The sequence below is a fragment of the Eumetopias jubatus genome, unplaced genomic scaffold (genome assembly GCF_037043125.1).
Source record: "Eumetopias jubatus isolate StellerSeaLion01/CBP00866 unplaced genomic scaffold, mEumJub1_p1.0 scaffold_12, whole genome shotgun sequence".
Classification (NCBI taxonomy): Eukaryota; Metazoa; Chordata; class Mammalia; order Carnivora; family Otariidae; genus Eumetopias; species Eumetopias jubatus.
This window is the reverse complement of record NW_028274818.1, coordinates 25,110,483-25,133,882: the sequence shown is the minus strand read 5'-3', so window position 1 is coordinate 25,133,882 and position 23,400 is coordinate 25,110,483. Positions and strand designations below refer to the sequence as shown.

Below are 23,400 nucleotides of genomic sequence, written 5' to 3'. Positions count from 1 at the left end.
TTCTCTATATAAGGCACCTTGGCCAGCTATCTCCTCTGGCTCCAGGCATGGTGGGGAGGCACTGGGCTGAGAGAAACCTGGGTGGGAATGTATGCCCTTGGGCAAGACACTTAACTCCTCTGAGACTCAGTTTCTCTCTCGTAAAAGGGTGATAACATCAATTTTGCAGAGTTATTAGAAAGAATATTGAAGTTGCAAATGAGGCCATTATTATTTAAAAGTATATGATATAGTATAATATACTGTGTATGAAAACATTATATAAATAATAATTTAGCAATTATCCTCTTTTTGTTAGCCCTAATAAATCTTACTAACATATTGCTTCTTTGAAGAGTTAGTCCAAGAGCCCAGGCCTGTTATAAAACACTGATTTCTTAAATGTTCTCACCAGAAAAAACACAAACAAACAAAAGAGGGTAAATATGTAAAGTGATGGATGTGTTCATTAACTTGATGGGGGGGATCCTTTCACAACATATACATATATCAAATCATCAAGTTCAATTTTAAATACTTTACAAGTTTATTTGTCCATTATACCTCCATAAAGCTGAAAAAAAAAAAAAAAAAGGCTGCTGACTGAGATGAGTAATGCCCAGCATTTACTGTAGGCTGGTCGAGGCCTTCACACGTCCTGTGGCGGAAGTGTCCTGTGTGGGCAGGGGTTCCCGGCAGGGGCTTTGGAGTCAGACCTGGGGGCGCTGCGCTAGGGCCCTGCTCTTCCATTTCTGACATCTCAGGAACATGGCTTTGTCACAAACCTGTCTCATAAGGCCACGTTGTCACCCACTGCCCTCCCAACTCCAGCCACATGGGACTCCCTGTGGTTCCCCAAAGCTCCAGGCTCCTTTCCCTGCTTAGCATATTGTTTCCTCTGCAAGATGCCTTCCTCTTCCCACTCTCTGCTAACTCCTATTCCCCTTGGCTTTTTCCCAGACTTCCCTGACCCTCAAGACTGGGTTAGGTGTCTTTCCCATCTGCCTGCTCCCCTAGCCACCCTCCGTGTACCCCTATGGTCATCATACTGACATTGCTTTGTCATTGACCGATCCCCTCACCCTTTAAATATGGACTAGTATCTTGGGGTTTGGTGGGTGCTAGGCACAGAGCTTGGTGCTTTATGTGCATTACCTCGCTGAAGTCTCCTAGCAATTGTAGGAAAGACGTATGAGTGCAGATAAGGAAAGCCAGGCTCAGAGAGGGTACAGGATTCCCTAACATCACACGAGGGCAAGCAGAAGATCTGGGATCTGAACCGCCCGTCTGACTCCAAACCTTTTGTAAGTCATTGTAAATTTCTAAGGGCTTACAGGGCTGAGCACAGTGAAGCATGTCCCTGTAAGTACTCGACAAATCAGAGCTGTTATAATTTTAACCCAACCAGATGGTAAGCCTCTGCAGGGAAGGAATCTTACCCCACAGATGCTTGTGCCCCGCAGCATGGTACCCTGACCAAGGCGGGCTCAATGTGCGGAAGGCAAGGACACTGCACTGGCTTCTGGCCTATGTCCCAGAACACCACTCATTGTTTCTCAAGAAATGACTGATGTGTGTTGTTGTTGTTGTTGTTTTTATCACACATCTCTATTTAAGAGCTGTTTCCTTTTTGGTCATGCTCTGGCCCCGTTCCACTTCTGAGTGAGGAGGAGGTGGGACTCCAGAGGGGATGCAGAACCACTGCTTTCGGGTGAGACACACAGGAACCAGCAACCACCTAAATAAACGTCCTCTTTATTTTACCAAATATAATTTATCAGTTACGTTGACATTTGTCAATTCAGTTATAGTAACTATAAATAATTCTTTTAAGACACAGTTCTGTAACTTTTTAAGGATACAAGAGTAAACCAATGTTGCTCCTTGCAGCCAGGCCAAAAGTACATGCAGTCTGTGCAGTCGGGGAGAGGGGAAAGGAAATGAATCTTCCGTGAAAGTCTACTTCATTTTCTCTCCCTCTCACCCCGTGGTCCTCCCTCTGCTCACACACTCGGGGCTTGGGGCACGCCCACCTTCCTGTTTTTTCAGCAACGGAGGAGGCTCCAGGTCTCCAGGAGAACACAAGGGGGCACAGCCTCAGAGGCAGGGGCGCTGGTTTCGGTGCCTGTACAAGAGTGTGTGTGTGCAGATGTGTTTGCAGGTAGAGGGCAAGCTGGAAGAGGGCCTGAGGGAAGAGCAGAAACAAGCCTGGGCTGGTGTTAATGAACTCTGCCAGCCCCAGCCCCAACTACATAGCCTCTACCATTCCTTCCAATTCGAAGGCTCCAGAAGGTGGCGTGGGTGGAGTCTCTGGAGGTCCCAGCCAAGGTCTCAGGATGAGGCGTGGGGCTGGGAGGAGCAAGGGTCCCTGCCTAGCCTGCCCCTGGAGATGGGCCCTTTCCACTACAGAGAGGAGGGTCAATGGGGAGGCCGTGCGTGGAGAGGCTAGGAAAAAACCTGCATCTGAACACTCAGATTGGCACACATGCGAGTGTGGACAGATTTCTGATCTGGTCAGAGCAATGGGGGGGGGGGGGCTGGATGCAGAGGCTCCAGTGTTCCCTGAAGCTTGCACTGGGCAGAGAAGAGCACAGCAGCTGGAGACGTCCAGCCTACTGGGTCTGAACCCTCTTTCGGGTGGCCGGTGGGGAGAGATGGAGGGAAGAAAAGGTGAGGAAGGGTAGTTCAGGGAAATGAGCTGCTGGTGGAGCGACGGGGCTGGGGGCTCTCGCTGGGGTCGGCACCGCACAGAGGTGAGATTCAGAGGCAGAACCTGGCCTGATAACAGACCGCAAACACTTTTAGCCAGGCAACTTTCTCCGTCGGGTCGGAAGGGGCGCAAGACCTTTGTATCTGGAGAATGAGCTGAACTGAGAGCTGTTTCCCTGGCCACTGGCACAGTACCTACCACGCAGTGGGCACCCAGTCACTATTGCTCAGTGTAAGCTTCAGACCGTGCCTGCACAAGAGCTCCTCTTGGGGAGGTGGTGTATTTGTTGAATGGGTGAATGAGGGCAGAAGCCAAGAGAGAGGAAACCTGCCCTCCACAGCGCGGCAGCAGGAATGATCTCAGGAAGTGACGGAGACTAAAGTGGCCACATAAAATGTCCTTGGTGGCAGTGAAACAGCCCTGGTTGCCCTCTGTCTCCCAACCATCCTCCACGTACTCGCTCGCTGTCCCTAGTCTCGGAACCCAACCTGGCAAGCTCTGGGAAAGGTGGTGTTGAGAGGCAATGAGACACGAAGATTGAACAGAGATAAACAATCGGTCCTCTGGGCCCAGGGAGGATGTAGATCTTGTTAAACCTATTGGTGGACATGGGTCAACAGAGACCAGGCTCCTGCTCATTTCTTCCCAGATGTGACGATCAATGGGAAAAAGATCAAAAGGAGGGGCTGGCGGTGTTTATCAGGCAAATGGGTAAGGGATGTGTATACACTTTGAATGGTTAGTCCCCCTCACTCTTTTTGGGACGAAGGGCCGAGGATAGGGCTAGAGTTACAAGGGGCCAGAAGCAGCTATCTTTTTACTAGTGCTTTGAAGTTGGTCCATTTTTAGAAAAAAGTGTGTGTGTTTTAGGGGGATGGGGGAGGGGAATGATACTCATCTCTCTGTTCAATCAAAAAGAAAAAAAAAGAGAGAGAGAGAGAGAGGAAACCAAAACAAACCCAAAAAACCAGAGCCCACTCACAAAGGGTTTCTCATTAGGGCCATGACTGAGTTTGCTAAAGCTAAACCAAACGTCCGCAGATCCTAGATGGAAACCCCTGCCCCAATCCCCCTCACCTGGAGGCACCCACCATGAAATTGCACTTGGTGATTGTCTCAAAAAATCTACTTGTACTGCTTATCTCAGTCCATCTGTCCTGTCGGAGTTCTTGCTATACAAACTTGGCTCAATGTATAAAAATTCCCATTGAAAATAATGAGAATTCGGTATCAAAGTGAAGTCGTAGAAAGAGGTGGGAGTGTGGAGTGGGGTGGGGGAAGGAGAACAAAAGAAAAAATTCGAACAAAAGTGCAGGGGGTAGGGGGAAAGGTTGAGTGACCAGGCTAGTCCCCGACATCTGTGTCTCGGTCCCCAATGAGCCAGAGGACATGGAAGCTGAGTGCTAGGAGCCCAGTGCCAAGCAGGTCCCCCAGAGCGGTCAAGTACGGGATGGAGAAGTTGTCCGGGTCCAGGCCCCGGCCCCACATCCAGTGCACCATCCAGTCTGCGATGTACAGGAGAATCAGCACCTGCGGAGACAGAAGGGCCCGGCCTATAACCTTCCCCTCTCTCCAGGGGGAGCCAGAGGCCACAGGATAGAGCACATTCATCGTATCCCTGGGGAATATGCTGCGATGGTTCATCTTGCCACCCCAGCCACCGCTTTATGATCCTCTACTGCACAGTCACCGCCTGGAGCAGACCATCAGCGTCCCATGAGCCCTTTGCGGAGCATGATGCTGCTACTCCCCAGGACCTCCCCCATCAGCATCACATTCTGCTCCCAAATTGACCAAACGGGGGACTACTTCATCTAAGTCCTACTTATTGCAGCAATTCAGCCCTCTTGCCTCTAATTCTGGGTCATCCTATTCTTGGGTCACTCCAGTGCCTGCCATGTGGGCCTCTCCGGGAGCCTGGCAGGGGGCTGGGGCCTGGAGCTTGCTTTTCACACAGGGGTTTCTCCTCGGAGCAGAGCGGAATAAGGACAGTGTTTGAGGCTGCTGCCGGCACAGTTGTCTGAGTAACAGTCGATTATCCCAAGCTAGCTTCCTCCTGACCATTGCTCAAACAATGCAAGTCTAGTTTAACATGAGCCCTAGCAAAATAGAATTACGAGTAAGTCAGCCGAGTAGAAAGCAGAGAGTACATATCAACGCAAAAGACGTTTTGGATTATCTGCTGCTTTATCTGTGCCCTTGCTTCCCTTCCATGTCTACAGATCAAGAATGATCTCGATTAGCCCTTTGCTAGTGGGCACAGGACCAGTGGCATCAACAACAGCTGGAAGTGCGTTAGAAATGCAGAATCTCGGGGCGCCTGGGTGGATCGGTCGGTTGGACCTCTGCCTTCGGCTCAGGTCATGATCCTGGAGTCCCGAGATCGAGCCCCGTGTTGGGCTCCCTGCTGGGTGGGGAGTCTGCTTCTCCCTCTCCCTCTGCGCCTCCCCAGCTCATGCTCACCCTCTCAAATAAATGAATGAAATTGTTAAAAAAAAAGAAAAAAAGGAAATGCAGAATCTCAAGTCCTGCTCTTGATCTCCCAAATCAGAATCTGCACTTTAGCAAGACTCACATACACTTTGAAGTTGGCAAAGCACTTGATCTGGAATACCAGGGGAGAGTGGGCAGGCCTGCATCTTCTCTACGCTCAGCACCATTCCTGACATGTGGGCTCCCTAAATGACCGCATCTGCGTGAGAATGAAATGCTTTCTACCGGTAAATCTCCAACACAGTCATTTGGGAGGGAGGTTTTACTCTTGACTGTGCTTTGCAAAAACTGTGGTATGTAAATTCTGCCTGAAGAGGCTCAGATGCAGGAAATGGAGACCTTGGGGGAACCTGAAGCCAGAACCGATACCTAATTTTAGGCCAGCTTGGTGGTTCTCCTGTCTTCTCCCCGAGGCCGCCAGAGGCTCTGGTTCCAGCACCCTTCATGCTGCCCCTGCCTTGCACGCAGCTGCCTGGTGCTCCCAAGGCCTGCCCCCGGCTCTGCATGAGGGCCAGCCCCCCATCGCTTTGCACCCTTTCCAGCAGCTGCAGAAGAGTCCCATATAAAGAGTGTGGCCCGGACGACTTCGGGCCATGCTCCAGGAAGAGCATGGCAGCAGCCCTCCCTCACTGCAGCCTCGTCCCAAGGACACATGGCTGAGCCGGAGGGAGCAAAGCGATCAGGAAGAACCTCTCCAGGGCACTCAGTGCCCTGCCCTGGTCCGCCACAGGTCTAGGGAAGACCGCAGAGGTGAGAGTGGGAGCCCAGGGCTAAGCCCCAGCCGCAGGCCCCCGGCATCTCCGCCCCCGCTTTCCCCACCGAGGGCACTTAACTCCTCCGTGCTGGGCAGTGCGGCAGCAGGGCAAGAGCATGTGGCTGGTTCTCGGCCCAGCCCTCGCCAAGATGTCCCAACACACAGGCTTTTTAAGGTTTTAAGGTGAGAGGCTGGAGGACGAGCGGTCACCCAGAAGGCACTGGTTAAATGAAATTACGTACATCTACAGGGTAGAAGAACGCAACCATAACGAATCAGGGTGCTCTTCTCTTTATGTATTGACATGGAATGATCTCGAAGATAAACTGTGCTGTGAAAACACAGGGTGTGGACATTGCGTGGACTATGCTACATGCGTGTTAAAAAAAAGGAAAACAAGAAGAATTATACGTTTGCTTGAATAAATATAGAAGAGGCTTGAAAGATATACAGGACATGGACTACGTGGACGGCGGGGAGGGAAGAGGCTGGCTGGCAGAACGAGGGCGGGAAAGAAGAGCTTTCACTGTGAACCTTTAAAAAAGTTTTGAACGATGGGACTGTCATTACCACTCAAAAGTCAAGTCTATGGCAATTGACAATGTCTGACAGGGCGAGTGTGGCTCCACGGGGAGCGTGGGAGGAGGGCTGGTGGGCAGGGGACAGTGCTGTGTCTTGACCGTGGTGCTGGATGGACGGATCGACACGGGACAGAACTGCACAGAATTACATACACACGCACACGCACACGGGTGTGTGTAAAACCGGTGTAATCGGAGTCAGCCCCGTGGATAGTTCCGACGCTGACTGGTTGGTTTTGTGACTGTACTGAGTTATGGGAGATGTTACCGGTGGGGGAAACCGGCTGAAGAGTACATGGGGCCTCTGTGTACATAAATTATGCAACTTCTTGTGAATGTATAATTCTTTCAAAATAAGAAGATGAAAAAAACATGGGCTAACACTACAGGGGGGGGAGTGGATTGTATCACGGAACGGCAAGGCTGGACGGGGTCCTCCAGATGACCTAGTTTGGTGGTTTTGACCCTCTTTTAAGTTGTGAAACCCTTCATTCAAATGACATGTTCTAAGGAAGGCCCAGCATGCAAAACAACCGACAGGAGCTCTGTGGCCAGGCCAGTGGGGGTGGTACCCCAGGCCCACCTGCCCAGCACCCTACAACCACCACCTGCCTACAAACCACCACGTTGGGGCCATGCCTCTCAATTGGCAAATGTATCCCGGAGGCTCAGAGAAGTAAAGCAACTGGGCCAGAGTCACACAGCATGTTGGCGATTCTGCCGGAACCACGGCCTGTTCTCCGGGGCCCCTGTCCCGTGTCTCTGGGCCACCCAGTCCCAGAACGAGAGGCGGCAGAGGGTGCGGCGGGCCCTCCCCGCGCTCCTGCCCGCCCGTACCTGGAGCAGTGCGGCTGTCATGTAGAAGATGATGAAGACGAACGTGAGCGTGGTGTGCCCGCCCTGCATACAGCTGATGGTGTAGAGGAACACCAGGTGTCCCGGAACCACAAGTAGGAAGAGGACTCGGGCCGAGCGAGAATTCACATCTGGGACCAGGGGAGAGAGCGGGGGGCGGCGGGGGGGGGGGAGTGAGGAGGAGGAGCCCTGGCCCCAGAAGGCCTTTCAGGCCGGAGGTGCCCCGCTACACCCCAGGACGGCAGGTGGCTGATGGTCTCTACCGCTCCCCCCCAAGGTCCCCAGCCCCCATGGCGCCCGCGGAAAGGACAGTCTTCCTGCCTGGGATCTGTTCTCCAGAGAGCTGGTGAGGCCCAGCAGAGAGGGCGAAGCTGCCCAGCCAGGGCCCAGATGTTTCGGAGGGGAGGTTCCCTCATTGTTGGCCCCCTCCCTCCGGGGCTGGAACGGACCAGGAGGCCGGGACTCTGTCATTACCAGGACTGAAGAAGGTGGTACAAGGACTGGGGCAGCGGCGAGGGGCTTGCTCAGAGTTCTCCCCTGGCATCCCATTCATGTGCAGGAAGGTGGAGATGCGGCTGGCCTGCACTGCCACCAGATTGCCCCCGACACCTGCAGAGAGACAGAAGCGCTGAGGCGGGGGCAGAGTGAGGCGTGGGGAGGGCATGACACATTCACCAGTGCCCAGGAGGAGAGTGAGACGCCAAGAAGGAAGACAAAGACATCCCCCGCACCCCCGTTCCGGGAAGTCTTCCAGGTTGCTTCTATCCTCCCCTCTGCGGAGACGTTGGCCAACCCACGTGCCCCTAGGGTGCTGAGAGTTCAGGAAGGGGCACGGGCAGATCTGCACACTTAGGCAGCCCGTGCACGTGCAGCCCCACACAGCCGGGGCGACAAGGCCGTGCCCTGCCCAGCCCCTCTCCACAGCTCTGAGCAGACCCAGGCTCCTGTGCTGGTTCTAGGAACCAAGATCAAGTGTTGGGTTTGAGCTCTGGCCTCTGGTGCCTCTCCTAGGAACGGTGCTTGTTGTTGTTTACCCTCCCACCCCCGACCTCTTCCCTGCTCTTCTCAGCCTTGCCTTGAGCTCTGAGAGGCTGGGCATCACCCACGCCATCACCTACAGACCGCATCACCCACGCTCCGTTGCTGGCTGCTTCTCATTGGGTTTCAACAGGAGCCAGCAGGACACACTCAGAGAGGGTGGAAGGAGAGAGAGCTCAGGTATTTTTTTTCCTTATCCCTCTCTTTTTGGCAATGGCTTGCCCCTGTCGGGGGCAGAGGAGTGTTCTCTCTAGGCTCCTCTAACATTATTTTCTCCTCTTGACCCTGGAGGACAAGGGCTTCTGGTTGTTGCTAATCTCTGGGTCCCTCCCCGGCTCCCCGCTCTGTGAGCAGCCCCCTTGATAGAGTCCTGAACGGTCTGAGCCGGATGCTCTTGCTGCCGGAGTCCTGACTGATACAAAGGCCCCACGTCCTTTCCTCCTGCCCCTCTCCTTTCCCCCGGCAGCTGATGCCAAGACCTCACCATTAATCACAGGCGTGAAGACAGCCATCCCTGCGAAGTTGGGGTCTGAGACAGTCTTGTCCAAAATGAGGCCTCCCACACTACACAGACAAAGACAAAGTGACACAAAGATCACCGACAGGTTGTATTTCAGTTCCGGGGATGACAGGCCCATCTGGCCTTGGGGAGCAAGGGGCTCCCAGGGCTCCCTTGTCTCCTAGTCCTTGCCTCCTTTGCCAGAACCAGTTGCTGTTTATTATATTGAGACTTGGCACAGCGCCCCCCAGAGCAAGCTGGTGGCACGGGGTCAGGCCCCTGCCTCCTGTACCTGCCCCCCGACCCCCAGGTTGCCTAGAGGAGCCCAGGGTGAGCAGCCCACGAGGACCGCTGTTCTGCCCACTCAGTTTTTATTTCCCCTTGTGGTAACAGCACCGGCCTCTTCCCCAGGAACTACCTCTCTCAAACTCAGTCACTATGGTTCAGGTGACATTGCTCCAAGGATGGCTAGGCCCCAGCCCCGTCCAATCAGAGCATCACTTCCCTGAGGCCACAGTGAGTCAGGGATAGCCCTGTGAATGGATGAGAGCCAGTGAAATTCTCTGGTGGGACTCTGTGGAACTGTGAACTTCTTCCCACTGGAGTTAGTATGAACCTGGAGCCACAGGCCATCATAGGGAAAGGCAGAGCCAAAGAGAGATACAGAACATCGCAGCCCTGATGCCCCTGAATCCAGCTCTGCCATTTTCATGCCCTAAGCCAGTGCACTCTGCTTTTTAAGGAAACCCACGTCAGATGGTTTCTGTCACATGTGACAGAAGGACATGGAGCCGATACACTCTGGAAGGCGTTTCTAGGCTCTGTACCACATTTCCTGTCTCCAGGGCTCAACAGGGAGGCTGTGGTGGGGTGAGAAGGGGGTGAGGGTGTGTCCCAAAAGCCCAAGCCTACCTGCTGATGGCCATGGCAATGATGACAGGCTCCCAGCCCGAGTACAACACCTCCCTTGTGGCTGGGCTCCGTCGGGCCAGCACCACCCAGACAGGCAACAGGGCCACGAAGAAGGCACACACCAGGGGGTAGATGTATTGCCAGTCATCTGACGGAGGCAGAGGCGAGAGGAAGGTGAGCGCTGCGGCGCCCGGCTCCGGCCTCCCCTGGCTCGGCCCCAGCCACGGCGCTGGTAGATCAGCAGGAACCCCACACCAGGTGCCTGGATCATCCATCCTCCCTGCAAGCCCAGGAGAGGGGGGGCGGGCAGCCTTGTCCTTTGTGTAGATGAGGACACCAAGCTGAGAGCTTCCCAGGCCTGGGGCTAATCAGGGGCAAGAGACCAGCTTCTAATGTTCCTTGCTTGGAGCCCCAGAAATCCCTGTCTCCCCCGCTCCCCCACCCATGCTGCAAGCAGATTCCAGGCTTCAGCTCCTCTCCTTCAGCCTTTCACCTTTACTCCTCCAAGGCAAGTAGGAGTCCACAGGACCAGGCAGGAATATATTTCTCAGATACTTTCCCCTGTGCCCCTGCTGCCTTGCGTGACTTTGAGCCAAGCTCGGGGCATGGGGCGGGGGGGGGGAGGCGGGGGGGGGCCGGGGGAGTTAGTACAAAACTGCGCTCCGACCACATGGTTAAGAACATAGGGGAAATCCTTACACCTTTGCAAACCCACTGCTGTCTCTCCCAAATCCCACCCGGGGGTCCACCCTGGTCACACCCTCAGTGGCCTCAGCCTCACCCCGCTCCAGGTAGAGTCCCCAGCTGATGCCTGAGAGCAGTGCCAAGGTGATGAGGTCACCCAGGCTGGCGGCAATGGGCGTGGCCACGTTGTCTGGGTTGATTCCAATCTTTCGAGAGCCAATGATGACTCCAATCATGATCATACCTGGGGAGGAAGGGGAGGGGCCAGGTGGTGCGAGAAGAGATAAAAGGGGTATCAACGAACAAAAGGAGATTGCAGGTGCCAGGCCCGGCCCTCCCTCCTCCCCCGCCCCTCTCTCCCTTCCTTACCCAACACCAGGGAGGCAATGAAGGCCGTGGCCACGCTGCCGGCACAGAGCAGGAAGGCGTGCGGGATACTGAAGTGGCCATCAGGGATCCAGCCAAAGACAACGGCTGCGATGGATGCCAGGAAGCCCACGACTGTGGCCTGCACCTGAGGCGGAAGTGGTTAACTCAAGAGAGCCAGGGGCAGCAGGGTTCCTAGCGCGGGTGGCCCGAGCGCTGGGCCGGCCCTCTTCCTGGCTCTGTGCAGCCCCAGGAGGCAGGCTGCGCTGGACTGTGCAGTCCCCCCAGGCTGGAATGATGTCTTTATTTATTTAGTTTCACACCAGACACTGGTCCTGGGCAGCACACCCCGCAGGAGCCCAGGACACGTTACTGGCTGAAGGAGCCAGTCATCCCCTCTGGGGACTGGGGTGAGAATCAGCAGAGCCTGAGCCTTCAGTCAGGAGACAAGGCCTGGGACTCGAGGGGGAAGACTCCCAGTCTGGAACCCGTGTCGCCTCACATGGGGATGGGACAACGGTGGACGAGGACAATCCTGCCCTCCCGAGTCCGATTTGTGGGAACTCGAGCCCAGTGGACCCCCGCAAGCCGAGAACTGACATGGGACCTGCTGGGGCCCTCCCCGTCTTGGCCGCTTGCCTGGGAAACTTGGTTACCTCCTAGAGCTGCTTCAGGAGAGGCCAGCTCAGCAGGATGCTGGCGCCTCACTCACAAGCTGGCTGGGGCTGAACTCAGCCTTTCAGATTCCTGACTAAGGGGGAAGCTTAGCCCACCCTCTCTAGTCTCTGCTTTCTTACCTGGATGAGGGCCATGTTCCCAGTGATCATCCGCCAGAGCTCCTTGGGTGTGTCCATGTGCCCAATGTTGGCCTGGGAGAAGGAGGGGAGGCGGGGGCTGGAGCTCCAGGCTGGGAAAGGCCTGTGGCTCCATCTGTTAGGACCCTGCCTGGATCAGGAGGCAGTGAATGGGGTCTAAGACGCTGGGACCGGAACATAACCGGAACATAACCCCCAGGGAAAGTGAAGCAGCATCACGGGGGCCGGAAGAAGGAAGGAGCTAAAGAGCCTGAGCTCCTGCAGCTGGGCGGGGGCAGAAAGGGGGCTCCCAAGCCAGCCCCCTCTCTTCTCCTCAGGACAACTGCTGAGCAGAGGCAAATTCCATCCTGTGTGCCGGAAATGCGGAAGCCCGTTTCCACATGGGTCAGAGGGACCCGATCACTGGCTCTGAAGCCAGCTTGCCATTCTAGGGCAGGAAAGGTCAGCTGCTGGTGTGGGACTGAGGCTGCAAAAGGGTTTGGGAAGAATGAGGTGGCATGGGAGTAGGCCGGAAGTCAGGCAGGGTGGGCAGGCTGGACAGGCTGCCACTCCCTCTGCTGCCGTCTCTAGACTTGTAGCCACATGGGCCATCCCTGCCACCCGGCTCCCCTGGCCTCCTGAGTTTTATTGCTTCCCACCTCCCACCCCATGGCCCTATATCCGGTTCAGTCTCTGGGCCATCATGGCTGATCTACGGGGCTGTGGGCAGGGAGAGTGATAAGCAGCCCTCTCGCTGTCTATTCCCTTAGTGAAGAGTAAGCTGCCATGAGGGAAGGGGGAGGGGATGGATGGGGGTTGGGAAGGCCTGGCTCTGCTCCTGCCCAGCTGCGGAGTAGGGCTGGAGATCAGAGGAGGCCCCCGTCTGTGCAGGTGGAGGGACCAGCATGATGCTTGCCTGTCAAAGCTGCACAAACAGTCACGAGGCGGGTTGCGGAGCAGGGGGTGAGGCAACGGTCCAGGGACGGCTGGGACATCCAGAAACCGAGCCTGGGAACCACTCTGGGCAGGGAGCCCCTGTCCAGGAGCAGGACACCCAGGCTGGGATCTCCCTACACCTTCCCACCCCGGCCCTACACTCCAGGCCTGGGCGCTTGGGAAAGGCCTGCAGTGATCTCTCAGTCCGGCTCTGTGCTGCCCCAAGTCTTCTGTGTGTCCCATGCTTCCCCGCCAGGACACTCACTGCAGTGGACAGCCTCGATGCCAGGGTCATTTCCAGGTTCCCCTTAAGCCCCAGCAGCGCAGGCACCAGGATGAAGACCTCTGTCACCTTCTGGAAGACTTCCCAGTGCTACAAGGTGAAAACAGAACCCAGGAATTTCAGTGCCCCAAACGGCTGGCATCAGGTTGAACAGAGAGTCTGGGATCAGAGGCTTGAGGAGGAAGTGCAATCAGCAGGGTGTGAGCACGCCAGCCGCCTTTTCTCCAAGAACCCTGGACCCAAACCAAGACCATGGTGCTCCAACAACACAGCCCCCCCTTCCTGCCACCCAGAAACGGGGAGACATGGATGGGCTCATCCAGGCAGGAGACCTCAGCCTGGCTTCACTCCCCCGCCTGCTTTCTGGAGGTGAGGGACAGGAGGTGAGGGCCCACACGGCTGTCACCCCAGGCTGGCTTACATGCCAGAACTCCTTTGTGATGCCCCCTCAAATAGCAAACCCCAACCTCTCTGCCTTCAGTCCAGTTTCTCCGTGGCCTCAACCTTGGGTGGTGTTGTCTCAGCTGTTGAGAGCTGGGCTCCATGGGGCTGGGGCTGAGGAGATTAGTTTGTTTGGTTTCTGTGTCCAAGGGCTTTGGGCCTCAGCCACAGCAACTCTCCTCCTCAACAGGCTCTGAATTAACACTGGGGCCCCCAAACCTCTGCGTGCTGGTTCGCAAGAGGCTTTTTATGTCTCCTCTGCAGTCCCTCACCCCACATACCTCCCCCAAGCTCTCAGGAGAGGCGAGGGGGATCTATACTCACTGCAGGATATGTTCCCTGCAGGAAGAGCACTGGACTAGGAGTCAGGAGACATGGGTTCTAGTCCCGGGCCTGTCAGGCTTGGCTCTCCTACCAGCTCCTTCAGCCAAGAGCTGTTCGGTGCCGACTGCCTGCTAGGCTGCTTATAAGCACTCTACGTCGTACAGTTCCTCATTTCGACCGATCAACAGTCCACTCAGATGGGGGCTATTTTTAATCCCCATTTTGTGAATGAGGAAAATGAGTTTCAGAAGGCACTATGCTTGTTTGTGCTAAGGGGGAAAAAACCAAGGAGCCAGGATTGGCTATTTGAAAGCTACTTTAATTGCAAGTGAAATTGAAGACTGGCAAAAAAAGCCTGGGTTTGCGTCTCCCTGCCCGGTGCTGACTGCCACATGGGTTCCTTTATTTGTTCTTTATTTGTTTTAGGAATGGTCTGGAGAGGGAGGAGGGGGCAGGCGGCCAGGCGGGCGTATGGAGGTTGACCAGAGGGTCATGGTCAGGAGGCAGAGCGCTGTAGGTGTGAGGACACCGGACCGAGAGCCTTGGGTCTCCTACAGAGACCACAGGGATGGGCCTCATGCTACCTCCCCAGCGTCGGCCCACACGGACCTGCCTGGGGACCCCAGACACACTACGGGGGGCCTCAAGCTCCCGACTGTAAAATGTACAATTCAGGGGCCACGTCGGAGGGTCTCTAAAGGCAGTTCCGGCACTGCTATTCCATAGTTAAGAAGGAGGACAGCTGCAAATCAAACCCGCAGTGAGATTTATCACCTTATGCCCACCAGGATGGCTACGCGGAGATACCCCAGAAAGCGACAAGTGTCGGCAAAGGGTGTGGAGACACCCGAACCCTTGTGCACTGTTGGTGGGGCCATGGAATGCTCCACTGCCTATGGAAAACGGTGGGGAGGGTCCCCCCAAAACTAAAAATAGAACTACCACATGAGCCAGTAATCTCACTGCTGGGTATATATCCCAAAGAAGCGAAAGCAGAGTCTTGAAGAGATATTTGCTCACCCACGTTCCTAGCAGCATTATTCACAATGGCCGAGAAGTATAAGCAACCGAGGTGTCCACTGATGGATGAATGGACACACGAAAGGTGTATATGTCCAGTGGAACAGTACTCGGCCCTCACAAGGAAGGACATTCTGACCTGTGCTACAACATGGATAAACCTTAAGGACATTATACTAAAGTGAAAGAAGCCAGTCACAAGAAGACAAATACTGTATGATTTCACTTATATAAGGTATCTAAAGTAGTCCAGTTCATAGAAATAAAAAGTAGAATGGTCGGTTGCCAGGGGCTGGAAAGGGATTTCGTGCTTAGGGTTTGTTTTGCAAGATGAAAAGTTTCAGAAATGTTGCACGACAATGTAATATACCTAACACTACTGAACTGTACATTTAAAAATGGGTAAGGTGATAAATTTTGTTATATGTTTTTTTAACATAATAATAATAATAATAATAATGATAATAGCAGCAGTAGTAGTAATACAAGATGAGCAAGGAGTATCAGAGGGGGCCAGGGCTAGGGCCCGAGACCTGGGGAGGCTGGACACCAGGAGGGCCTGTAAGGTAAGGATTTCTCTTTTCCTGTCAGAAAAAGAGAAATGCGTTTTGTTTGTGTGCGCGTGTGGTGGGGAGAAGACCGTACCTGGACTCTGGGGGAAGGGCGCATCTCCTTAGGGCTAGAGCACACGCTTACCTGAGCTCCTGGTCTGGCCCCTCACAGGCGGAGGAGAGCGCAGGGCTCTCTTTAGGGGAGCCCCTCTCTAAGACTACGGATGGGAAAGAGTCCCCCCCTGCCCTGCCTCCCTCTTTCCTAGCAAGTTGCTGAGCTTAGAGGTACCCGCAGGAAGAGGCAGGCCCTCGCAAACGCTGGAAGGATGCGAACCCCTTGTCACTCTTGAGGTGCCCCGAGAGCAGGCGGCCCCAGCGAGCCCCATCCAGCCTGGAGGAACTGGGGCACTTTTCCTCTCAGACACGGCTGGTGCCTACCACTGGGGTTCCAGTTCCCTGCAGGCCCGGCCATATGGGGCTGTGCCTCATCCTTTCTCCCCTAAACTGGACAAACAGCTCCAAGGAGGGGAAGACTTCCCCTCAGCTCCCCTCCCCTCATGAGGGTGGCTGACTGGGGGCTTTCAAAGCTTCTCTCAGAGCACAGCCTCATATCGCCTCCTCACTGCAGACCATCTGCCCCTCCCTTGGCTCAGCGTAGGTAATGTATATGAGCTCCCGGAGTCAAGGAGCCTGGAAAGAGGTATGTTAAGTGTATGCATGGAATACCGTCTAAATTGTTTGTAAGGAACACTGTTTGTCTTTGTGATTATTTAAGAAAAAGAATGTAGGAAGCGCAGCTAAGCCCCTCTCAGCCCTCCCAGGGCCCTCTGCCTCCCAGCACACTCGTTAGCAGGACCGAGAAGGTATAGGGTTTCAGAGGTGATGAGCTGAGAGACAGGCAAGGGGAGCAAGCCGCCACAGTACCAGCCCCTGTGCAGAAGTCTTTCCAGCCCACACAGAATTCAGCCTGGGATCTCACACCACCTGACCAGCAGCCCAGCAACGCCCTGAGCTGGCACGTGGCTCAGAGTAGCCAATTCCTAACACACATACTTTCTTCACCCACAGAACCTTCTCAAAGAGGCAGCTCAGGCGGTCTCTCTTTCTTCCTTTGGCCTAATTCAGGCCCATCCTGTTCATCTTGGCTGGGAGTGCCCGCCTGCTCCTGAAGTCAGACCTGTCAGCCAAGCCTGCACCCACGCCTTCCAGCTCTGCTGGGGATAAAAAAGGGAAGCAGTGCCCCACTCGGCAGGGGGAGGGCGTCCACAGACAGCACTGCTTTTCAGAAATGCAGCTCCTCTCCCCTGTCTTTCTCCGCCCTTGACAGGGGCTGCGGTTGGGGGCTCATTGGGCTCTGCTATCCCGGGAGGTGAGAAATGAGACTGCTCCCCCCACACCCCAAAGTAATCCTGATTCAAAGCGATCACCCTAAATCTCGTACCTCAGCGGCCTAGCCGGTACCTCTCCCCCGTCCTTCCCTATTGCCTCTTCCATCCCTTACCTCCTCCAGCCTCACAGACTGACTCCTGCCCGCTTTCAAGTATTCTGCCCTGAGCTCCCTTCCCCACCACACCTCCCCGCCTCCAGACGGTAGAAGCAGGGAGGAAAGTCACAGCCAGGAAAAGTTGGAATCAAGACATTAAGAAGACGAAAATCCCTATAGGTAAGCTCTGAGCCCCAGGTTGTGGGAGGACCCCAGAAGCTGGGCTGCAGTTGAGCTTTCGGGGTGAGGACTGAGTCTGATCACCTGTCTGAGCCTTTCCCCCTCTGCAGGCGTCCGAGGTGTCGGGCCTCAGGGCAGCGCCTGGGTATTCAGGGCTGTACGAAGTGTGAGAAAGGAAGTGGTCAAGGACAGGATCCGAGAGTCCCGCCCAGGAGCGCCAGCAGCCCTGGGAGCAGGCCAGCCAGGGAGGATGCCTCTTTCCCCTCCCCCCCACTTTCATCTTGGTAGGCTCTTCCATATACACAGCAGGGCAGAGAGGCCGGAGGAGGAGGTATTTGGGTGAGGGGGTTGTCTCCTTTCCTTGGGATCCTCAGCAAGTGAGTAGTGAGTTAAAATAATACCTGTCTTAACACAGTTGGGAATTCCAGGGAAGGTTGGTCCACCACCTCCTGTCTCCCCTATCCCTCAAAAGGCCGACAGCAAAGGGGAGTGACTTCGGGGGCAGGCAGGCCCTCCCAGCCAGCATGCAATGGCCTAGGACCAGACTTGGGGGGGCGGGGCCCAGAGCACCTGTGGCAGATCCCCATCCAACCATATTCAACCCCCTCCAGTCCCAACATGGGGCCCAATCCTGCTTGCCTTCCTAAATATCACGGCAACTCGCAGCCACGGTGGGATTTCGGAGCAGGTGGCTGGCCCTTTATCCTTTTCCTACTTTTGGCCAGTATAGCAGCCCCTTATCTCACTGCCGAGGCTGGCTGCGTGCGTCGACTGGGTGAGAGGGCAGATAAGAGGCAACAGAAATGACCTTCCAGAAAGAGACTGAGTCTTCTGCAGTAGTAGGGAAAGATGGGGGGTGGGGGTGGGGGCGGGCCCTGGACCAAGGAGACATCCGCACCAACTCGGACTTCTGTTCATTTGCTCTGAGACGCTGGGGACACCCTATAGCCATCTCCTCCAGATGGCCCCAGTCTTTTAGGCACTCCCAGATTCTGTCCCACCGAAGGCCCGCTTAGCTTATGGAGGGAGGATGCAAGTGTGAAGCCCTAGAAATCATCCTGCTCTTCCTGAATCTGAGACTGTCAGCCACCCCTCCCCCGGCCCCCCGACCTTTGCTTCCCCGGATGTGGACTCAGAATCTCCCTGCAGTCCCATGGCCTGGTCTTTCTGCACCCTCCTCCTACCCTGGTATCTCTGTAGCCATCTGCAGGGCCTGCTTCAGCCCAGCTGTGGCAGGAAGGTTGGGGGAGGGGGACAAGGACAAACCAGCCATTGTCACCCACATCCGTGGACCCTAGCTCTGGGGTGAGTCTAAGTGCCACACAGAGGGCAATTGCTGGCCCTCTGTGGGCATGTTGGGCAGGCTCCAAAGGTCCCTACCAATGTCTCAGGCTCAGGGGTGCGGGGTGGGGGTGGGGCAAGATGTCAGAAGCCTCTTCCAGCTCTGGAATTCTCCGAGTATGGGGGGAAAGGGGTGGGGGTGGGGGACTGCTAAGGACCTTTGTTCTTGTCCACTTTAGAGTATAACTCCAATTGTTCTGGATTCTGATCCACCCTGTTCTTCAAGGGAAGACACAGAGAGAGCAGACTCCTGCCGAAGTCTTTAACCAACTGGTGAACCATGGACATGGTGTAGGCCATAGAGGTTAACGGCACGGGCTCTGAGTCAAGATGACCAGGGACAAGTTACCTAATCCCTCTAAGCCAAAGGCTTCCTATCGACAAAATGGAGAGGATTATGGTTTCCACCTCATGGGCCCACCTCCAGAAGGGCCCAGCAAATGCTGTTTATTATTACTGTTATTAGTATCCAGAAAATAAAACAACTGGAACCTGGCTCCCTACCTCTTTGTAAGTACCAAACCAGAACCCCAGAACTCTTAAGAATGAGAATCAAGGCCACCGGGAAGAGATGGAAGAGTCTTACTTCTCCTCCTGTCACTAGGCCCCCTCACGGCCCTCGGAGGTGAAGCAGCCACTAGGGGGAGGAGTCCAAAGCCTACCTTCCCAGCTCCAGGCTGGCTTCCCAACCTCCATGAGGAACAACCCAGAAGACAGTAGGGTAGGGGAGAGGGAAGGCAGTGCAAGGCGCTCTGGCATGACATAAACACCATCCTCATTAGCAAGCAAGCTTCTCCTAAGGGCTCAAGTCAAAGTGGTCCAGGTGGACACCGCTGACGGAACCACCTACAACCGACCACCCTCAGTTCCCTGGGACACTGGCATAGTAACCTCCATCCCACCAGCAGGCCTCTCTGCATCACCGCACGCGTCCTTTGTAGAACTGGCTTGGCACCGGGGAGGGGATGCTGAGTTCCATGTCCTCCTGGGAGATTCCATGGTTAGGGACAAACTGGGAGGTCCCCAGGGCCAAGGCCAGATCTCCTCTGGTCTTTGTATTTCTCCAAGTACCTAGGACAGAGCTCAGCACTCAGCAGGACTTTGATACCTGCTAATGATTTACTTCGATAAACCTAGCGCCTCCGGTCTAACTCCACTGGGCTTGTCTTCCTGCACTTCAAAAAACTTTTCCCAAGAAACAAGACTGGGACCTCTTGGACCTGAAGGTTCTGGGTGAGTCCTAACGTGCAGTAGGTTACATAGCATATCCCTGGCTCTCAGCTTCCAGGTCCTGCCAATTCCCATCCTTAACTCTACCCAGTAGCCTCGCAAAGAGCCCTCTTTGCCCAGCGCAGGTTCATGAAAGACAGGTAAGAAGCCAAGAGGAGAAAGAGTTCTGCCCAGGCCTGGTTACATTCTGTCCCCATTTACACCCCATAGTCAGCACTTCCAGGTCTTGCCATGCCAACCCCCCACCCCACTTCCTGCCCAAATCATGCATCAGATGGCATGTGCCCACCCCTGTTCCCCAAGGAGATCGTGCCAAGGTTCCAAGCAGATAAGCAACAGAGAATGCTTTTAAGAACCTTCCCACTTAATTTGAGACCCTCTTGGCAGCCGAACAAATTCCTGCCCAGCAGGGGAATGGAGGGGAGACTTGAAACTGAGCTTTCTATTGTGGGTATCCTTCAAACCCCAAGTGAAGGGAAAATAAAGCATAAAGAGGAGTCCCATCTAAGTGTCTCCCCTACAGAGCTGGGCTCAGGAGGAACGCCCAGGAGGGATGGCAGGCAACAACCTCATTCCATCTCTCCTCCTCCAAGCCTGAGCTCTGGAACAGATTCTGCTTCTGTTAAGCAATGCTGCCCTGACCACCTCCTCAGGGCTACTGGGCTTCCTTGAGGCTTCCATAGAAAGTAACTAGACCGAGAAGAAGTCGAGGACGTGATCCAAAGGGAAACGGTTCTAAGAAGCAGCAGCTGCTTCTCACAGGGAGGTGGAGAGAAAGCTCCAAGAGTCGGTTTCGCGGGAGGAAAAGGTAGCCCCGGGCTCATGGTCAAGAGCGGCCCTCCCCAGGTCCTACCTGCACGATGTCCAGCACCATGCCAGCAGCCACAGTCCCAAAGCCTGCCAGGAGGAAGGGGAACAGCACTTGCAGCCCAATGGAAAAGGAGGTCTCCTTGAGCGGGGAGGGCGGTGCGGGCCCCCGGTCCGTGCTGACGTCATCACTTTCATTGCTCTGACTCCCGTTCTCCAGCAGGGCGTCCTCCTCCCGGACCCCCTTGGCGTTGGCCCGGGACTCAATCACCACCACCTCCACCCCGGCCCCATCAGGCCCCAGGAACTCTGAGGTCCCGGCCAAGGGCTCTCGCCCGGGGCCATCTGAAGAGCAGGGCGAGGGAGTAGGGCCAGTCCCGTTGAGCTGGTGGGCGTCCTTCGGCTCTGGCTTAGAGGACATGACGGGAAGGGAGGAGGGGAAGGGGAACTTTCCTTTCTCTCTCCCTCTCTTTTTTTCTTCTTGCTTTCTCTCTCTCCCTCTCTAAGTCGGGAAAGCACTTAGTCTTGGGGTGAACCCAGGCTTGGGCGCCGCGGGACCTCTTCCCACGGCTCTCCGCCCCTACCAGGTGCGGCAAACGCTGGTCCCCCGACAGGCAGCCCCATCAAGCACGAAAGCCGCGAGCTGGAGGGAAGCTAGAGACTCCCCACCAGACTCCGCGGCCAGCCACTAGGCGAGCAGAGGCCTGACTCCGGCCGGCCAGCTCGGGGCCGGGGGGAAACGTATCTGGCCTCTTAATATTCTTTGGTTCTGAGCAGCAGGGTCCTCAGAGCAGGGGGCATCCAGAGTAGAAGTGCCCAGCCAAGTCCGTGGCGCCCTCTGAGGTGGCCCTTCTTTCATGAAAAGTAGCTTGAGTTCAAATCCTGCGGAAGGCAGCCTCGGCCTAGGGCTGCTGCTCCGGCCTGTGCCCCCGGCTGGGCTCCTTCAGCTTCCCACAGCTCCTCCGGCTGCGCTCGTCCCGGCGCACTGTCTGACGTCCTTCCCCTTTCCTCCAGAGATCTCCTTCCTTCCTGGGAAGACCTTGTCCTGCCCCAAATCCCTGGTCCTTCAAGTCACGGGAATCTGTGTGGAACACCTGATGTGGAAGGAAGAAGACAAAAAAGAGAATGTTATGACATGGCCAAGGACAGCTCATACCGGCACAACTTTCCCACAAGGCAGGCATAAAGGGTTTGCTCGTTTCCTCCTTCTTTTCACCACAACTGCCCATTCCTGCCCTGTGACCTCTGGAGGCCCAGCAGGCGCGACCCCTGCCGTCCTGCCGCCCGGCAGCTCACCGCCCCATGGGGATCACCACGGTAGTCAACAGCCACGAGATGGGGCCAGCCTGGGGAGTGGGACCACGTGGCGCAGGAGACCTTGACGTTGTCTTCTCAGTGACCAGGGGTGGACACGGATGTCCTGGGGGAGATCCCTTCTTGAACGCTCATGAAAAACCCAGGGTTATTTAAGTGTGGTCTCCCAGTGGGGTCAGTTACAAATTCAGTCGCAAGCTCCCTGCCACACAGCACTCACACTCCACTGCAGAAAGTGATTGTTTATAGTCACAAGACAGCTGGGCAAGACAAATAAACAGGGAGAATCTGATCATTAAATGAAAGTCTCCAGACCCCCAAATGCCCTAGCCCCCGAGAGGGGGAAAAAAAACCAAACCAAAACAAAACTAGAAGGACTCCCTGGGCCATGGGGCAAGGCTGCCAGACCAAGGCCAAGAGCCAGAGGCCTACCCACTCCTGCCCTTGAGAGTCAGCAGTGTTACAAAAAGCTCAGACGCTGACTGGGATCCAGGCTTCTGTCTCTACTTCTCTCCCCCTGCTCTTGGCCCTGTGGGTTTGTCAGATAGGACAAGAGAGTTATCTCAGTTTGAAGGAAAAGAAGGTAAAACTATTGGTTATTATGAGAACATTTCAGTTCCCTAGGTTCGCCCTGTTCCCCAGGGTTACTGAGAGTTGGATATAGTGGAATTCTAAAAAACAAAAACAAACAACAAAAGCAGCAACTAAAAAAAAAAAAAAAAAACTAAAACAAAGCAAAGCAAAATACAAAGCAGCATAAGCCAAAATGCACTTGCTCCCAAATGCAAGCCTCTAGCAGCAAGGGCCCCGCTTTTCTTGTTTAAGGAATCCCCAGGCCGTGATCCCACTCTATCCCATTTCACCAAAACAGTTCGTACAAGGAAAAATAAATTCAAAGCGAATTTCCCTAGGTAGGATGACCAAGGACTTAAGTATTCTAGACACACACAATTAGTCAACTCCAGTTTGGGAAAGGGTGATTCAAAGTCCAGTAACTGACCCATGGGAATTGTTTTCTCTTTCTATGGGCTCAAGTCACACATCCAGATTCCCTTTTCCAATCTCCTTAAACACAGTCCCATGGTTCCCTCAAAGACCCTCACTAGAGATCCAGAAATTGCCCTCAGGGCAGGAGAGAGTCCACTGCTCCTACGCCAGCAGTGTGTGCTAGAACTTGACCCTCCCTCCTCCTCCTGTCTTCCTGGCAGGCTACCTAAACTGAAGGGGGGCTCCCAGGAAGAGAAGCCAGTCCCTCACCCCACTCCTTCCACTAAAGAGACTTCGGACGGGCCTAAGGCCCTCGGATGAAAGGAGCAAAAGTGAACCAGGATGCCCTGAGGAGGGAACAAAAAAGACCCGTTTTAGTATCTGCAAACCCAGGGAGGGGGAGAAGTAACTGGGTGGCCGCCCCCGCCTCTCCCGCATTCAGACTCAGCAAATGCGCTGCGCGCCAGGGCTCCCGCCCTCCGCCACCCACCGCCCCAGACCCACCAGGACTGACCTGCCTCTCGCTTGGGAGGAAGGGGGGCGCCTGGCGAGTGGCAGCAGGGACCCGTGGTCTCGGGGGGTGCAGGGTTCCCCCTCTTCTCATCACTCCTCCTCGGCAGTCCTCCTCGGCCCCCGGCGTGCCCCCCTCCCCCGCACCCCCGGCCAAGGCGAGCGTCCAGCCGCGACCCCCGGCTCGCTACATTTCGCCTCTGCGTTACAGCGAGGCCGCCGGTCCGCTTCCACGAGGGGTAGGTGGCCGGGGAGGGCAGGATATACCGCCTCGGGCCCGGGCGGGGGGGGACCCGGACGGGGGGACCGCGGGGCTGAACTCACTCGC

At 55.3% G+C, this 23,400-nt stretch overlaps 1 protein-coding gene across 2 annotated transcripts; it reads right to left on the bottom strand.

Moving 5' to 3' along the window:
• Positions 1 to 1,718: 1,718 nt before the first annotated feature.
• SLC41A1 (solute carrier family 41 member 1) lies at positions 1,719 to 23,163 on the bottom strand. Of its 2 annotated transcripts, XM_028120041.2 has the most exons (11): positions 23,077 to 23,163; positions 20,308 to 21,355; positions 12,867 to 12,974; positions 11,669 to 11,740; positions 10,875 to 11,019; positions 10,603 to 10,749; positions 9,822 to 9,969; positions 8,895 to 8,974; positions 7,847 to 7,981; positions 7,355 to 7,503; positions 1,719 to 4,219 (listed from the first exon to the last, which is right to left on the bottom strand). In XM_028120041.2, the coding sequence occupies exons 2-11, from the start codon at positions 20,680 to 20,682 to the stop codon at positions 4,034 to 4,036; spliced, it is 1,545 nt and encodes a 514-aa protein (XP_027975842.1). In that variant the 5' UTR covers positions 20,683 to 21,355; positions 23,077 to 23,163; the 3' UTR covers positions 1,719 to 4,033. The 2 variants fall into 2 exon arrangements, with proteins under 2 accessions (XP_027975842.1, XP_027975843.1); XM_028120042.2 differs by lacking the exon at positions 12,867 to 12,974.
• Between the last annotated feature and the right edge of the window lie 237 nt (positions 23,164 to 23,400).

Excerpts from the sequence above, each read along its gene's own strand:
- SLC41A1 (XM_028120041.2), bottom strand. The coding sequence starts at position 20,682 with ATGTCCTCTAAGCCAGAGCCGAAGGACGCCCACCAGCTCAACGGGACT. Across the intron at positions 11,741-12,866 it reads CATCGAGGCTGTCCACTGCA|GCCAACATTGGGCACATGGA; the intron begins GTGAGTGTCCTG and ends TCCTTCTCCCAG. Across the intron at positions 10,750-10,874 it reads CATTGCCTCCCTGGTGTTGG|GTATGATCATGATTGGAGTC; the intron begins GTAAGGAAGGGA and ends CTTCCTCCCCAG.